Here is a 17828-nt window from a genome sequence, read left to right as displayed (position 1 = left end):
GACCTCTTGGATTGATGAGTGACATCACCGCATTGTGGGTTTTCTTTTTCTCGGTTTGATGAATGAAGCGACGACAGTATTTTAATATATAAAGTATTTCATTCAGAGCAGTACTTAGACATTATCAAAACATGGAAAATGGCCGGAGGAGAAACCAGATTGGTGACTTAATAAGTTCATGCTGTGCGCTGATGGAAAAATTCGATGAATACCGTTACTCTCATCCACTATAATGTTCAATGGAGAGTGTATTCCAAGCTGCTTGTATGGAGGTTTTATTAACTCATTTGATGGCTGTTGCTCACAATGAGTAATTATGATTGGTTGCCATCATTCCGATAATATGCAGAACCAACATTCGCTAGCAGTTAAGAATACTTATATGTATAATCCATATTTAAGGTGTATGGATATTTGCGGAGAGAAAGAGAGTGTTACCGTTGGCTATGCACAACGAGCCTCGTAAGAGGAAGAGAGAGCTAAGCTCAGCGCAGCAGGCTCCTACTAAATACAGTGTGACAAGCTTGTCTCAATCCTGGTCTAGGCTTCAGCACTGCATCTTGAGGCGGGCTGCCTGACAGTGTAGAGGTTGCATGATCCGTCAACTAATAAGGGCGGAGGAGTTCCGGTGTGTTTACAGTAGCTTTCAACGATATTCGAATTAGGCCTAGCTGCTAAGACACATGATGAAATATCGGGGTGGAATCATGCTACCAAGCCCCTGATTGCACGATCACGCACGCATGATTGGATCATGGCCTCTAGGTAAGGCGACTATATCTCTGTGTCGTAGCAGAAATTGCTCGACGCAGCTAAGGAAGCGGTCTAATTCAGCCTGAGGAGTTCCAAGAATGATCGCTACCGACCCTCTTCTCGTGGTCCAGAACCCGTCTTCCATCATTTCAAGCCAGAAAAGCTCCTTCAAGCATTCGTTCTCTCGGAGATCGGAGATGGACACGATATCCTCGGACCCGGTCTGTGTAAAGTGTGATGCAAGAAGCGATCCGCGTCCGGTCCAACAGCACTGCGTTCCCTTGCACAGCTCCTGGAGACGGGTAAGGAGAATCTCACCGCTACAATTGAAAGTAACTGCTTTATCTGGTGTGTAGACGCTCGACAGTCCTATATAACCGGCTCGCATCGTCAGGGTATTGTTGTTGAATGTTCCGGAGTGCGGAAGGGATCTCGAAGCACGGGGATCGAAGACATCCATAATTTCTTTCCTTCCACCGAATGCCCCAAAGGCGAGACCCCCTCCCAGATATTTTCCAAGCGTAGTAATGTCAGGCTGTAGGCCCAGGATGCTTTGAAGCCCGCCAGGAGCGAGCCGTGACGTCAAAACTTCATCCAGAATTAGGACAGCACCAACCTGTGATTTTTGAAATACACTGGTCAGCGATTAATATGCCTTTGTGCTTTGCTTCTGGTGATGCTTTACTTTTCTCGTCGACGCCTGCACAGCATGCAGAAATTCATCCCTCCCTAGAATGCATCCTGACGCACCCTGCATGGCTTCAACAAGTACTGCGCCAACATGCGGGTCTCCCTCAATTGCAGCGGTAGCTGCTTCGGGGTTATTGTATTCGACTACCACGAAATCAGTGTCATTGATTGTGTTCGCCGCTGGCTTATCGCGGAAGCTCAAAACTCCGCCGTGGTACCCGCCCGTGAAAGCAACGACTTTCCTTTTTCGAGTGAAGTAGCGTGCTGCCATTATCGCGTTGATGTTCGCTTCTGTCCCCGAGTTGCAAAATCGGACGCGATCAAACCCAAACCTGGAACAGATGAGAGAGGCATATTCAACCTCGTACTTTGTATGCGCACCGAGGTTCAGGCCAATATGGTTTAGGGCGGACCCGAGGGCGTCTCGAATGGTAGGTTCTGAATGACCGTAAAGACCTGCAGAGAACTCGCCAACCAGGTCTGTGTACCTAGCAAGCTCGAGTAAGCATAAGGCGGCAGACTCGCAGAAATGAGAGGGTTCTGTACTTGTGTCCATCTTCATCGGTGACTGTGAAACACGTTCCCGACACCATGCTTAGAGGAAACGGTGACGAATAAAGCGCTGTCCTCGTATTACCCCCGGGAAGGCAGGCAAGGGCCTGTTGATGGACTGCGTGGGATTTGTTATTGTTTTCAAAATACCGCTTTCGAGCCTCGACAAGAGTAGCTTCAGCATAGGCTTGGATGTGCGTACTGCTCGTGCTTGCATTTCGTCCCGTGTCAGTGCGGTCGATGGCTTTAAAAGATCGTACTGCGAGGTTTCGGTCCACAGGGCCCTCTTTTAGAATGCAGTCCATACTGGAGAATACTCAGACGGAGATATAAGTCCGGAAGGCAAGTAAATTTCCGAAGTGACCGCTCTGTTATATAGGGCAAAGCATACAGGGCGAAGCAAGCGACTTGTATAAACCTGGGCTAGTGAGGCGCCCCATGCTGCCAAGACACCGGGGAGTTTTTGCAGAGTTACGTTCCAAGAATGCACATTCGAACGAGTACTGGCGGCTCAAAGGCGTTTCGGATAATCCGTCTCGGCAGGCCAGAAGTTCTCATTGCGAAAGAATGGCACTAGAGCAAGCACAGAATCAAACTGGGATCATTCCGAACGTCGGGATGTTCGCAATGACCGGGATGACATATTCCGAAACCGTGTCCACCAGCTCAAAAAGAACCGTTATGGATGTGCAAACCACGTGAGATACAGGCGCGGGGAAGATGAGGATTGTTGGCATTTGTCTTGTTTCCTCAAAAGCGCATAGCGACTTGTTAGATTATAAATGGTTTTCATGGATTAAAAAGTATCGCATGCTTTTTAGTCTAGTGGAAAGTCCAACACGACTACCCAGCTGTCTGCGAGTTCGCACCGATGCAGTTAAGGAACCTTGACGGGCCAGTCAGCAATAGGGAAACGAAGCCGGTCCAAGTCATGACGACATTTTTCCAGGTCGTCTGCACAAGTTATCTTGTATGAACAATTCTACATAGTAATATAACCACTCGAGCGGGCCACCTCGCCGCCGAACATTGTTTTTGATGCCAAATTGATTCCCTTAAACACCACTCATATAGAATTATATTTATATAATAGATTTTTGGCATTGATTCATTTTATGATTTATAATATAATAATTACTGGTCAGGAGGGGCCTATTAGTGCGGGTATGGGCTGTGGGGGGATGAAGATGGGAGGGGGGACTCACTATCGGTAGAAGGTAAAGACTGAGAGAAATGAAAGGGTTGGTAATGCCAAACTCAGTATTTAAATTAGTTAGCCAATCAGAACGGCTTCGTGATCCATTCTCTACACCTGGAAAATAGATTTTCCCGCCGGGTGTAGCTTGACCCACCAGCTACTGTCGACCTGACCTGCATCCTGCGTGCAGACTACATCTCCCAAGCGCTGTCGACATACCACTTTCTCGTAATTCTTACTGATCTGTAGCATGTGCGCCTACCACGCAAGGCAACATGCGGTCTAGGCCTTCGTGTTATTGGTGTCGGTACGTCGCTTCCAACCTTGGAGGTGCTCTTTTGCTAATCAGGATCATGGAAACAGAAGATCTAAAGTCCGATGTTCACATCATGATGGTGAAAATCCATGTCGGCTTTGCCTCCGGGCGGGTCGTTCACGTGATCAATGCGTCCTGGAAGAGCTTATTCCAAAGTCAAGAAGCGCACGCAGACAAGCTGCCAGGGCAGCAGCGAGCCATGTTGCTTCACCCGAAGTCCCTGATGTTCCAGCCGTAACAGCTACGACAAACGCTGCCCCACAGGCCAGCTCTGCCCGTTCCCATTCATACTCCTACACCAACGAGCCTGTTTTTTGCGACGTACCGGATCACATTGTGACCGAAGCAGTCGAGATCTTTGCGCGCAAATTTCCTGAATTCAGCTTTATACACATTGCCGATTTCCTGGATCAGCTCCGAACCTCGCAGAGGCGATCACTTGTCATCAAGCTGGCCGCTATCTTCGCATTGTGTGCCAGATTCATACCCTCAATATCGAGCGAATACAACAATTGGAACGCGACCAGCCAGGATTTTGCCACCTTCGTCCAGCAGAATCTATGGCCGCAAATCGTGCAAGAGCCGGAGATTGAAATGGTCCACTGTCTCCTTTTGATTGCGCAATATGAATGGGGCGAAGGAAACAGCTTCTCTGCGTGGATGTATACTGGCAAGCACCCCTGAGCTTCGGGACAATTACATATAAAATGGCACACTAACCATTGGCGTACACTGTCTTAGGCATGGCGATTCGCATGTTTCAAGGCTTACAAGCCGCTTCAGACACGGCCTTGACGTCTCAAGGTCATGCATCCAAAACTACACAGTTGCGAAAGATGGTATGGAAGCGCGAAATCCAGCGACGAACGATTTGGGCCTGCTTTATCATGGATCGAACGATGAGTTGTGGTAAAGATCGCCCATCGAGCCTGGACATAACTGCAATGAAAATACACCTACCTGCGAGTGAAGATGACTTTGATCTTGGAATTACACCATCCGAGTCTATCACATACAATCAGCTTATAGATCTGAATTCGACCGATATTAATGGGAGACTTACCATTGCTGACTACTACACAATCACGATACGAAGTCTCGATATTTGGTCACACACGTGCAAGTGGATGGCCGACGGTGGCCGCCGGCAGGTCTCTGCCCTTGGAGCGTGTCCGTGGGAATCGGGCTCTACATGGTATCAGATCCAGACCGAGTTGGACCAGTGGCGGGATATGCTACATGTTCGACTAAAATACCCGGAGACGCCCCTCTGCATATATGTTCACAGGCGGCAGGGAGAGCGTTTTGCGTTTGTGAATCTGATCTACTATCTAACGTACGGTGAAATCTGGTTCTCAGCCTGTTCAACAGATGAATGCTGACTTCAGTACTTCATTAGTGTACTGATTCTTTATCGGGAGTATATACCATTCATCCCCTCAGATCGCCTCGGGCTGAGAGGGCCGGTCGAGCCTCCTCTACTGGTCAGAGAAGCACCTCCGGGATGGTGGAGCGAGTATTCAGCGATCTTATTCAACGCAGCCGCGCAGATATCGACACTCTTGGCAGAGATGAAGGCCGCTAACATACCTTTCATGACTCCGATTGTAGGCTACAGTGCTTTCTCTGCAGCAAGCATGAATGTCTACCTCGCAGCTTTTCCGTGGGTGCATCCAAATTCAAGTGAAAGAATCTGTGCTGCCGAACTCTCACGTCAAGATCTAGAGTATCTTGGTGATTTTGCTAAATTATGGCCGTTAGGAAATGCTTGGGTGAGTTCTGTCACTGTATTTTCTTTTGTCTCTGTCCGTTAAGCATCCAGTGCTAACCTAAAGCCATCGGGCTGGTCCTTGTTAGCTTCAAGTGGCCCAGCAAATCCAGAAAATGTACAGCCAAGTCAAATCTAGAAACGATTACTCACAACATCAAAGCCACATCATCTATTTGAGAAAGACTATTGAACAGTACGGATCCTTTCCTGTGTCTAACTCTGACGACGTCGACGATCAACGTGGCGACGTGGATACATCGGCACTTGAACCGCACTTTTACCCGACTAACACACATGACAACGCGGGCAACAACTTCGTGCAACCACACGGAGAAACAGCGATGGATAGCTATCATCAGCTGATGTACAGCGATGGTTTGGGTGGAGGGCCGCCAGAGAACTCTGGCAGTATCTTCATCAATGACTGGAGCACATGGGGTATTGAATATTTCACGGGTCAGCAAGTAGCGGACACTTTTCAGTCTGTCTGACCCATTCTGGTTTGAGTAAAGTTGATGTGAACCCATTACACTACAGTACGGTTTTGTGAAGAATAGGAGTATTGTCAGCGTAGCTGTGGAATCATAATACGCCTGTATTGCAGAGAACTCGCTTTTAGCATTTGTACGAAACAACTTGAAAGGCGACTTTAATGGAGTCAACACGATCTCTCCCTAGATGCTCATTGCATAGAGTAAGACATTCCAAAGAAAGGTAAAAAGAAATGGATATAGAGCTTTTATGGAAAGAAGGTCTGCAAATATCAAGTTTGACAACTTTGAAACCGACAATATGCCTCTGTGAAACGCGGGACTCCCGACATAGTCATCTCAATGCTTGATGATGCCTACCCCGGTTGGCACTGAAGCTAAACCTTTAAGAATTATCTAGATGGATTCTATTGACATTCTCTGGCCTTCTTGACGTAGTGATAAGGAATATACTAATTAGGAGTAATTATAGGTGAATATGTGAACCAATGCCTAAGTATAGAACAGGGCATGCTTTCTGCCTTGAACACTATCCAAACGAGAAACGAGGACGGTTTGACATGCGCGCGATACGTATGAATTGTGCGGAAACTCCTCATTCATTACTAGTCAAATTTAGTTGGGTATGCTAGGGCCTCCTCCAAGGAGGCCCTGGCCACGTATAGTATATGTAAGAGTGTTCATGTATGGAATCGCGGCGCAGGCCATTGCTTAAGTTGGATGTAGCTAGTTCAATTCACATTAATCGACGACACTGGTTACATGTAATTACAATCTATTTCGGCACAAACGCCATAGAGTGCAGACAGACTATAGGGCGCAAACAGACTCGAGAGTGCGCGGATTCTGGAAACGCGATAGTTTAATATAGGGAAATACCCCTTTCACCGTTGACGTAACTAGCTAAGGTTCTTTTCGGACCATCTGACCATAGTAGGACCTAGGAAGATCCGTGGTTCCCGTCGATCTTACGTCGCTATAGTCTCTAATTTAACCGTGGATACCAAGTTCCTATTAGGAACAGGTGGACTGTGAATTATATGGGACAGGGTCTTTCCAAGTAACATCCTCAACGCCAAGAATTTTATATAATGCACTAACTATATGTGTATATATATGTATGTGACGGTGGTGTATATTCTGGTGAATGCTGCAAATGATGTATATTGAAAACAAACTGGATGGTGCTTAAAGTCTGATAGGATGTATTGGAAACCCCCTGAATGCTACCCTGTATTCTTAGCTCGAACTATTGACTGGGAGATATGTGATTACTTGTTGGTGGTTAACCCCTAGTGGTCTCTAAAGCGTTGTCCGACCCGTTGGTCGCACCCTATCAAAAGATTAAGCTGATTTTGGATCCCTACAGCCACCCTTTAATAATGGAATTATGGTCTAAGGTTCGGGAGTTAAATGTGGGCATCAATGAATATAAGAACGTCTGACTACAGAATGCTTACTGGGACGTGGATACGAAGGCTACTGGGGCTTGGGTCGGCGTTCCATTACTTAAGGAATCTCTAATCTACTGGACCCAGCCTAATCCTAGTAACCCCCATGGGTAGGCGTTCCCTATAGGGGACTAGAACATCTTTAATAGCCTTCCGATAGGTGTCGCGCCATGCCTTATCCTAGTCCTTAGACAAGAAGAATTGAAACTTGTTCGTCGGCGTAAGCATTATGATACGTAGATGCGCCCTTGTATATGGTCCGTTTAAGAATAATACTCATCGAGTTTCAATCGACTAGCCTCGAGTGCTTCTAGCATTTGTTTTTTCTAGGGAATACTTTATCGACGAAGCTATTTTATTGACTACTTAAGATGCTTAAAGAGTTTGTTGTAGATCTTAAAGACATAGTGTGCTGTGACATCTTGGGTTTTGCTAAGCTAGGTCGTATAGATAAAGAATAGCTCTATAATGTAGAGAAAGTAGTTATTCTAGTGCTATTCTTCATCGTTGATTATGAGATCTTTACGTTCATACTCCTTGTAAAAAGGAGTAAAAATGACCTAACGCCGCTTTGCGCGACGGAGCATTAGGAATGTAGAATTCCACTAAGTCTTAACGTCCTAGATTAGCACGAGTTTTTTTTCTGTTGGCTAGATATTATAAAATGTGTGCCGGTGCTGTGGGCTTGTATTCACATAGATTGTAAGGTATCTTACCTTGTTTACGGTTGTAGAAATCTTTCACTTTTTAGATTGAGCATTTGCACGAGCTAGTAAGAATTGTTCATCTATCTACTATGTCTTAGTAGTTTCATTATGCGGAACTACCTTGATTTTTCTAAATAGCTAGTTAAGGCTTAATTGGATAACATGAGTAAGGCATATAATTCGGATGACATAGGTTTCGTCTAGAAATGCTTGCTAGAGAGCATTAGTCAAAGTCTTATTGTTAGATGTATTGTCGGTTGTTAATCTAAATGTCCAACCTTGTATTTCATGCTCCTAATAGGTATCTATGACAACAATACTTAGGTTTACACTAGAGTATGTCTGTGTCCCATAAAGTGGTTTAAAACTAAGTAACACCTCGTAATATACCTAGTCTACATCGATGAAATAGCTAGTGATCGCTATGAACGCCTGATTGAATAGAGGGGTCTACCAATTAAGAGCGATCGATAGCGTAGTATTATAAGGGAGTTTGCGAAAGATATCCTACTATCGTTCTTTGACCGTGGTTTGTAGTCGACGTCGGATAGTAGTTGCGGAAGGAACATAAGGAGGCGATGGGGCAGACTAAGTCATTCGAACTAAGCTTAAGAACTTAGGATACTCAATATGATGAAAATGAAGATGGATAATAGTAATGTACTATAGAATCTCCTCTTCCTAGATCTCCTAAGAGAACCCTGATTGAACGAGATGATCCTAAAATTCTCTAATGGAATTAGTGAAGAGGTAAATTCAAAATGAATATATAAACTAACCGTTTTCTGTAGAAACCCACTGATTTCTGCCTTTAGGCCTTTTGCGGCCCTTTGGTTGGCCGCACTCTTAATATACTTGACTATTGTTAAGGTGCCCTAACGCTGCCTTTTGCTTTCATCTTTAGAGATCAAATTAGATAGATACTCAGGAACCACTCTATAGCGCCTATATATAACCTTTAGCACCCTATTCATACTATGTGCGACTTGGTTAAAATGAGTCCAAGCGGCCGATTGATGGTTTGAGTCCCAACGAATATTACTCTTGCTTCTATAATCTGTCTGAAGCCACTATTCAACCCAATCGTTATGGGACATCTTGTCGTAGAGAACTTATACTTTTCGTCGATTAGGGACAACGTGTGTAAGGGAGGAAGGGACCGTAGGTAGTAAACTTAGTCGACGAAAGTCTAAATAACGGGAATCGAACGTCTACTAGCTACTAGAAGCTTCCAGAGTTAAGTGATGTAGATTCGAGTGCGGAAGATAGCCGAGGTTGTCTATTTCACTATCATAAAGAGACGAAGCAGAGTCAGATTGCTAGCTTTGAGACATAATGGCTAAAGGGGAGTAAATGGCTATAGAAAGGACTACAAAATAGAGAGTAGGAGAGGGGGACACGTATAGAATTAGGGGAATGATGTTCACTTAGTTATAAGTAGGGGCTCTGATAGACTAAATCAGTGTATCAAAAGAAGACATCCTTGCTAATTGGTAAGGAGATAGAATCGTAGTGGGTCTAATCTACTCAACCCATTAGAACCCATTGAAAACCCGCTAAACCACATCGAGAACTTGCGACGACCCATCGAAAACCAGCAAGAAACCCATCCCTAACCCATTCCCGCCATTCTTAAATCCCTTTTTTTTCCCCCAACCCTTATAGATCTATTCATGTGAACACGTAGGCTTAGTCTACTTAGTGACTTTGATTTTTAACTTGTCGTATACTCATCAAAGTAGTAAACAAATTTTAATTTCATAACAGCGATATTTCAAGGATTTGATTGATATCTATGACTTAGTCTAAATCAGTTAAAATAACTATTCAAGTGTAAATTACAATATGGGCATGAAGATGGATCGGCTTTGCTTTATATTTAAAATATATTTCCGCGTCTACGACATTAAAAATCTAAATACTAGTAAAGCATTAACGCAATAAGAATATAGGCTTCTACTTTAGCCTAAATAATCATTTTTTTTAATAATTAAACTAGGATACAAATAAATTTCTTAAGATTTCATTATATTAAGATAATTGACTACGATCTATCAAGGTCATGACGAGAACAGTATTAAATAATAGCGTTTTATTTGGATTAGAAAGCAGTTTTAGACCCTCGAGCTTGGGAAGACCAGTCGTCCCAACCGAGTCCCTCCAACCAAAGCCCAACCATGGGGCCTTCGTCCCTGCACCGAACCAGTCGCGCTCTGTCTACATCATCAGTAGACTTCCAGCTTAATGAGCCTACCTCAACCTCTCCGAGCGACTTCCTCTACCTGGGCCACAGCAGGTCCAAAATTGTTTTATGAACGCTAAGACCTCTATGTTATGCAAAAATAGGCTTTGATAGGTATTCCTTAGGTACCCATTGCGGGTTATAGGTCTGGTTCGGGTTAGCGAGTCTCAACCCGAACCCATCGCGGGTCGGGTAATAGGTCCAAGGTTTGGACCCATTTGTGGGTTCTACCGAAGCCTACAGTGCTAGAGATAGCTTTGCACATAGCGGTAGGCTTTAGATGGTGGTTTTTTAGTGTTCGGTAACAAATTGTTAAGGATCAGACTAAATTGTATCAATTGATAGTGTGTCCCAATTGATAGTGTGTCCCATGCACAAGAAGGATTCATTAAAGAAAGAAAGAAAGAAGAAAGAAAAGAAGAAAGAAAAGAAGAAAGGGGAAAAATGATGTAGGGAAAAACACGGCAGAACGCAAAGCCGGTCAGCAGTCACGAAGCTTCAACTGAGTACAACAATATTAGGACTTCGTACGAAGATCCCATAACACCCCATGGTCAATGGAGACGCGACACGACGCGTGCGTATGATCGATTTGAACTGGATATCAAATCCAAGGGATCGATCCGATCTATCAGATCGACCGGCAGCCCGTAGCGGCCACACACAGGTGAAGGTTAGCGTCGCACCGAGCGGCCAATGTGGTCGCGTACATCGCCATTGGACCCCTGGATGGGAATGACCCCGGGGAGTAGGGGCTAGCGATTAGTCTTAGAATCATATTGTGTCGCACTAGGAGACATACTATGAGCCTCTATTGCCCGAATCTATAGTACAACCAGCGCAGGGTATGGTGAAATTACCCTGACACTAGTCAGGGGCCTATAGTCCTTTTTCGTCTAGTGGTATAGCATTTCCCACACAATCTTCTTTTCACCAAAAGACGAATCTTACTCTTCGCCAGCCTTTTGTTTATCGCGGCTGTGTCCCTCCAAAACTTGCTTTGGTACGACAACACCATCTTCACCAACGAAGTATTCAGTTTCTCTGATATGAAACACCGCAAGGTAGGCGAATACAATTACACCAGTGGCATAGAAGGCGAGGAGAACGGCGGCCTCCTTGATGTAAGGGACACCGAGGGAGTCAACACCAAAGCAAATAGCTTCTCCCGCCCCTTGAGCGGCACGGAAAACACCCTAGGAGAGTTGTTAGAGGCGTAGAGTAAAGCAGGATTAAACGTCAACTCACGACATAGTTTGCCGATTTGCGAGGCGAGTTTGTCAGACAGCCGAGGAAATAAAGAATAATGTATGGCCATAGAACACTAGCCACCCAGTTCAGTATAAACAGGAAGAAGATAGGAATAAAGGCATCGTCGGTCCAATCAGTTGGGCTAATGGGTGGGTTAGAGCGGTCATAGTCGCGAGTCCGCAGGACCTCCCAAACCCACGCAGCTATCAATGGGATACCAACAACTGCGAGGCCGGTGATTGCTCTTATACGGCGCGACCAATTTTCATGGTCCAGAATCTTTTGCAGACCGATGCCTGCGGGAATTTGCACCACGACGGCAATGAATGACAGGAGAGATCTTGCTCTCAAACTGTTATGAAAAGCATTCACTGAACCACCGTACACAAGGAAGCATTCGGAGGGAATAAAAGCCGGAAGCATGATCAGGAGCTTCCAATCTCTGAAAATCTCTAAATTTGACTTCAGCTCCTCAATGAACCCACGAGATCGGGTAGTGGCTACCTGGGTGCCATCGTCACGGAGTATCTTCGAAGGAGGTTGCAGAGCAAAGCACAAAAAGACACCCAACCCTTGCATAATGATGAAGACGATGTACACTGCTGTGGGAACACCAGCTACTTCGTTGGAGTTGCGGTTAATTATCAGAGGAATTATACCACCGACAGCTGCACCAAAAGCTTGAAGATTGAATGACATGCTGATAAATGTTCCTCGTTCTTGTTCCATGGAATAAGACATAGAGATGTATCCCATGGTGCAAAAGAGACAACCAGCGGAGATCTTTTTGTTGTTAGTACAGTAGCGCGCTAAAGGAGCAGAGCTAGGCTTACTCCGATGGCAACAGCGGCAAAAATTGGGAATCCTTCATTGCCAGTTCTGTCAAAGTACCAAAGACTGCCAACATAGATTATGTATCCCAGAACGCCAAGGCAAGCCGTGACAGCGGGCCCAATTGTGTTCAATAAGCTGCCACTGAAAGTAGATGCGAGGACCCATACTCCACACAGCGTAGCATTCACTACTTGTACTGTTTGTGCTGAGTTGGGACGGCCGCCACCAGCTCCTAGTAAATTCAAGGCTTCATAAAGCCCAGCTGTCAGAGCGACGATAATGCCCATTATGACACTTGGGTAAGCATTGGTTTAGTAAAGTCACTTCAGGGCAATTCTTGGTACTTACTTTTGCCAATACGGGGAGTGTAGACGAACAGGTCGGAGACCTCGGATTTTGATAGCCATATTTATTTTTTCATAAATTCGAATACAATTCCCTAGAGAAAACTTGATCGAAGAGATGGAGATAGAGGTAGGTGAAACAACAATATATATAAACATTTCGAAGCTATGGCCATGAACCCGACGCGTGAATGCGGGGAAGGTCGACGCCGCTGGGGGCGGGAAAACTCTCCGTAATGACGAGTCTGATAATTCTCCCTAGGGGTGGACTCCCCAACACCACCCCCCCCCCCCCTTCTCCTTTCCCAATTCCCATTTTGATAATAACCATTCCCCTTCAAACCTCGTCAGACAGGGTGGAAGTGTCCATGCGGAGTAATACAAGGTCCTCACATACCTCATTTCATAGAGACAAGAGCCATCCCGATGAGCAGGTGGACGAGAGAAAGTTGACATTATTCTGTATATACATGTTACGTCATTATGTTAATCGTCGGAATTAATCACAATGGTTCCATGTAAGTTCGCGAGGTAATTATCGGCTTGTGCGCTCTGATCCGCAAAGTTACCAACTGGACATGCCCCACAGTTTTCGGGTAAGTGCGCAATGCATAAGTTATTGTGCGGTTAAAACCGCATGCCATGCGTCAAGGATATAAGGCTGCTCTGTACACGGCTAATTGTATGTTGATAGTAGGTCGGGCTTATGATCTGACCAGCTTGATGACTAGATCTGGCGATTGGCTTTGACTCTGGTCAAGTAATGTAGAAGCGGTCTCGGAGATACGTTAATACCTCACTAGTGATCTTTCAGTGTAAACCAGTCATGATTCGCCTCAGCAAAAATACTAATGAACAAACGATTATGGTTGCTAATTGCTTCTTTCTTCTTTTAGTTCATGTACTTTAGCTGAAATGTTGGTTTTTGTCCCTGCCCTACTTTTAGCTGAAATTGATCAGGTGGGTGCCCGAGGTATCAGCGCTCACCGCCGCCTATAGATAGACCTTTCCCTTCTGGGAAATCACTTAGGAATATCATCATCTTCTTCGCTTCTTCTTCTCTATCTAGTGATACCCTAGTCCAGTTCCTTGTCATGGCGCTCTCCGACTTCCCCTGAGTCTCGCCGCCATCAGAAATGTTAGCTTTTCATCCTGCGTTCCTACTTACCATTCTCAGGGACATGGACTTCACGGCCATCAACGTGCGGGACCTCACTGCTTCCTTGCTCTTCGCCTCCTCCCTCTGCGCGATTGCGATAACCTGGGTGTCGGTGCGGACCTACCAGCGCGGACTATGATCGCAATATTAGCGGCGATAGGCGGTGTGGGGGTACGTTGTGTGTGCTTTTGCAAGTTGGTGGGTTTACGGTATCGGTGTGTTTTTGACCGCGTTTGGAGTCTTCATGTTGATTGCCATGGATTCCGAGTGAGCCATCCTTTTTGTTTCTCTTTCGCCAGCAATGTTGTATTAATTCTAATCATTCTATTGGCTATTCTGACAGAGATCTACTGCTTGCCAGACAACCAGGGCTCTGATACCTGCCGTGGTGATTGTACTATGGTACTGAACCTCATCGGCCAGTGTGATCCCTTCCTAGGCACTAATTGCTGCCTAATGCCGAAGCCCCGGCGTATTTCAAGAGCGGTCTATCTGTGTAGCGTTTATGTTCTTTAACATGCTGCTTGCCTATATCTGCAGTTCCTGCTGGTGCGGGATTGGCCTCGAAATAGGATGGATACGGATCCGTGGTGCGAGACTACGCCGAGCGGACTAGGATCAGTCCGTTTAGACCCTACGTTACATAAATTTGCTGAAACTTTCCTTTTTTGGCTGGATAATATGATGATTCATCTAAATAAAACCGTTACATATACCTATTCTGGTCAATAAATTGACAACACTTACGATGCAATGACTTTTTGATTAAAATCCAATGCTTTGAACCTGATATATAAGTCATTTTCCCTTATGAATTTTTTCTTTTTTCTTTTTCTTTTTTTTTAAAAAAAAATTCCCCCAGTCTTAAGATCAGTAGGACTTGGCTGTTAGTACTTTATTAAGGTAAAATTGAGGTGTTGTAGAAAGATGAGCCTTGTTATACCGCTGGAGAAATCCTGCAAAACACCACCACGACAAGCCATACATTCGGTTATTCCACAGGAGGATAAGTTCCTACTATCTTTGTATCAGATACAGTTGTTTCTAGACTGCGGCATATTGTACGATAACGATGATTGGTCATATATGATTTGATATATCCTTTACTGGTTCTGCCATATCGACTCCTCACTCAGCCTTTTCGCCAGAACATCATGGGTTTCACCTAAATGATGACCATTTCTGGATAATCTATAAACGGGCTAATCTCCTGTGGTTTCCTGGGGAGCATCAAACGACTCCCTCCTCTGTGTACCATGTTTGCAGAAACCGTGCAAAGCTGCTGCTCATTTATTATTACGCTTCGGAACATAAACCTTTCTTTTGATTGTGACCAGCGGTCATTCTGTCTTAGGTCCTCAGTAAATCGCACACCTGCCGAAATCGGGCTTTTGGATTATCGTTCACGACATTCTTTTCTTGCCCTACGCTGTATATTGTCATAACCACATCTCAGGGTCCGTCTACAGGCTGTGCCCCTGTCAAGTTGATATTGAACGGTGGACAACTTCCTAGAGCGTCCACTTTGTTACTCTTAGGAGAACTTTCTAATCTTTGCTGCTCTTCCCTACAGAGTTCTTCACGAACAGCGCCGGGGAAACCCTGGCACTCTAGAATACCGCCACCTTCAACATAGGCAATCAGGTGTTTTTGATGTGTCCTTAGCTGGTAGTATTTCTTTTTCCTGTGGGCCTTGCTAGTCATGCGAGCCAACATGACAGGATGGTGAAGGACAACGCATCAAGTTGTGTATAGCCTACCAGATCGACTATTGCCAGTATTACTTTATTAGCATCTAGTGGCCACACCGCTCGTTGAGCATTGTTTTGTTGAGATATGACCTTTTTCGTATCTCGCCACTGCCTATTCAGCTTTCGCTTCTAGAGTGTTTGTCGTCCATGTATTTGAAGATAATCACCAACCTCAATTCCATACCGCATGTATAAATATTCACTCACGCGGGTAATTGCTTTACTACGACTGTCACATCAATATCGAGAGAAGTTAGGTTACAACATAACGCATGGAACGGGTCTGACGGTCTGACCCGTTATATCGCGCATCTAGATAGTTCTCCTCTCCACGCTTTTCGTAAATTGCATTCGCCTCTCCAGTTGGCATCACAACTCGACTCAGCCCTTCACAGTGGGCTCTCCATCGATCATATGCGGAAATTCAGGGCGTATAGGAGTGCTAGGATGCCCAGAAAGGTCCGGATTGCAATATGCCCATACCTAACGAGCACGAGCGCGATACTCGATTCTGTCCTTCTATGCTTGCCACTAGGATGTATCACGTAGTCTGTCAGTCGCCTTGATGGTCTAGATATCATTGCCGTCGTCTATGTTGGTAATGGGAAGACTACCGTATCTCGTCCGTTGGTCGTTCGATCAGCTCAGGGGTAGCGGTAGGGAAGTATATTGAGAAATTAAGGCTATTCGCAGCTTTCCGAGCTTATACCTGTCAAACCAAGTAGAGATCTGATCGGCCCATCATCACCTGATGTGGGATGTGAGAATGTGGTCAAAATCTGGAAGATAGAAGATGTCTGACATTCTGGGGATACTCTGGCTATCTCTTTTATAGTATAGAACGCATAGCAAGCGAGGTGAACACACAATAGCAAAAATGTCAAAAACATGAAAGCAGTCTAGTGCTGAAAAACTTTTCCATGTATCCACCATGATGGTGGCATCCCGACACATTGTTCTCTCAAACCAGCCCTGACTTGTCCCGGGAACTGCCTATGAATCGTCTCTCGGTAAGCCAGTCTTGCAGTATAGAATTAAACCGATCGGCTTCCACTATAAAGTGCCAATGGCCTGCAGGAACCAGTTCCACCCTATCGAACGAGCTGTCCATCCCAGCTTCCATCTCGATCTCAACGCTTGTGTTAAGAGCGCAGGTCACGAGCCTTGGGATGTCCCTCTTCTTCGTCTTATTCAAGTATTCGACCCCCGATTGTCCTAAGTACGATGCCATCTGATCGAAAGAAGCAGTTACAACGCGCGGGTTCGTGCCCCACGTCCTTCGCCTTTGCCAAGGCTTCAACCACACAGGCGTATTCGGCGGATATAGATTGGCCGTATTCCACAAGTCGGTCACTGTTTCTGGACATTTGTCGATGTTCTTCTTTAGGAGCTGATTGAAATGATCTAACGCTGCTGCTGGCATTTCGTATGCCGGATCGACTAGTACGATACCGCGGACGTATTCTGGGTGTCGAAACGCAATTTCATTCGCTACAACCCCACCTAGGCTGTGGCCCATGACAATCGCTTCGTTGCCGCGACCGATACCAAGATGTGAGAGTAATGCAATAGCGTCATTTGCCAAAGTCAGCGGGTCGAAAACGGAATCATAATTGAACGTGCTCCGTCCGTGGCCGCGGAGGTCTAAGCCGATCACAGAGAAGCCGAGAGATATGAGGTAAGGGATTTGGAAGGCCCAGTCATTCTGGTCGCATGTCCAACCATGGATGAGTAGCACAGGACTCCCGGAACCCTCGACCGTGTAAAATAGCTCGGTGCCTTTGAGCGACAAACGGTCACCGCTCATTGTAAGGTGCTGATTGTAAGGTGCTGATTGTAGGGTGCTGATTGTAGGGTGCTGATTGTAAGGTGCTGATCGTAAGGTGCTGATCGTAAGGTGCTGGTGTTGCTTTACAGTGCGACTGAGAGTTGCAAATTGCAGTGATGGTGAAAATATTCACCTACTTTCAGATTCTTGATAAATATATCTGTTATTTAGTCCGCATGTGCGAGACCGATGAATAATTCTATGCTGCGATTCCATTCTTCAGCGTACGGAGGAGAGCGAATCTGGCGGAATGACCCTAGGCTTACGACTTCGCCCCACTCCCATTTACCCCACTCCATTTGCGGGTCCCAAATTGATAATCAACAGAGCATGATTTGCACACTTTATTAACGTGGATTTCAGCGTTCATTCAAATTATGACCTAGGCTTAAAACGATGAAAAGAAACGCCACATATCTCCACCACGTTATGGCCAATGGGATTATAGAGTCACCTGACATGTCAGAGAAAGAAAGCATTGCTGAAATTC

General features: G+C 45.4%; 6 protein-coding genes across 6 annotated transcripts; 2 read left to right on the top strand and 4 right to left on the bottom strand.

Annotated features, from left to right (window-relative positions):
• Positions 1–733: 733 nt before the first annotated feature.
• On the bottom strand, positions 734–2300 carry N7474_008982 (uncharacterized protein; the record flags this gene model as incomplete). Its single annotated transcript, XM_057200392.1, has 3 exons — positions 734–1369; positions 1439–1931; positions 1990–2300. 3 exons carry the CDS (start codon positions 2298–2300, stop codon positions 734–736), a joined length of 1440 nt encoding a protein of 479 aa, XP_057051093.1.
• A 1246-nt stretch (positions 2301–3546) lies between these two features.
• Positions 3547–4193, top strand: N7474_008981 (fungal specific transcription factor domain-containing protein; the record flags this gene model as incomplete). Its single annotated transcript, XM_057200391.1, has 2 exons — positions 3547–3641; positions 3695–4193. The coding sequence occupies 2 exons, from the start codon at positions 3547–3549 to the stop codon at positions 4191–4193; spliced, it is 594 nt and encodes a 197-aa protein (XP_057051092.1).
• Positions 4194–4252: 59 nt separating this feature from the next.
• On the top strand, positions 4253–4891 carry N7474_008980 (fungal specific transcription factor domain-containing protein; the record flags this gene model as incomplete). Its single annotated transcript, XM_057200390.1, has 1 exon — positions 4253–4891. The coding sequence occupies one exon, from the start codon at positions 4253–4255 to the stop codon at positions 4889–4891; it is 639 nt and encodes a 212-aa protein (XP_057051091.1).
• Positions 4892–7584: 2693 nt separating this feature from the next.
• On the bottom strand, positions 7585–9100 carry N7474_008979 (uncharacterized protein; the record flags this gene model as incomplete). Its single annotated transcript, XM_057200389.1, has 4 exons — positions 7585–7659; positions 8441–8536; positions 8709–8804; positions 8906–9100. Coding segments are annotated over 4 exons (462 nt in total), but the record flags the coding sequence as incomplete, so codon positions are not given.
• A 2018-nt stretch (positions 9101–11118) lies between these two features.
• N7474_008978 (uncharacterized protein) lies at positions 11119–12543 on the bottom strand (the record flags this gene model as incomplete). The annotated part of the gene is made up of 3 exons (XM_057200388.1): positions 11119–11367; positions 11420–12205; positions 12256–12543. 3 exons carry the CDS (start codon positions 12541–12543, stop codon positions 11119–11121), a joined length of 1323 nt encoding a protein of 440 aa, XP_057051089.1.
• A 3960-nt stretch (positions 12544–16503) lies between these two features.
• Positions 16504–17317, bottom strand: N7474_008977 (alpha/beta fold hydrolase; the record flags this gene model as incomplete). The annotated part of the gene is made up of 2 exons (XM_057200387.1): positions 16504–16530; positions 16592–17317. The coding sequence occupies 2 exons, from the start codon at positions 17315–17317 to the stop codon at positions 16504–16506; spliced, it is 753 nt and encodes a 250-aa protein (XP_057051088.1).
• Between the last annotated feature and the right edge of the window lie 511 nt (positions 17318–17828).

Source organism: Penicillium riverlandense (assembly GCF_028828495.1).
Source record: "Penicillium riverlandense strain IBT 135883 chromosome Unknown utg000007l_segment0_segment0, whole genome shotgun sequence".
Classification (NCBI taxonomy): Eukaryota; Fungi; Ascomycota; class Eurotiomycetes; order Eurotiales; family Aspergillaceae; genus Penicillium; species Penicillium riverlandense.
The sequence above is the reverse complement of the archived record's forward strand: the minus strand, read 5'-3'. Positions and strand labels throughout refer to the sequence as shown.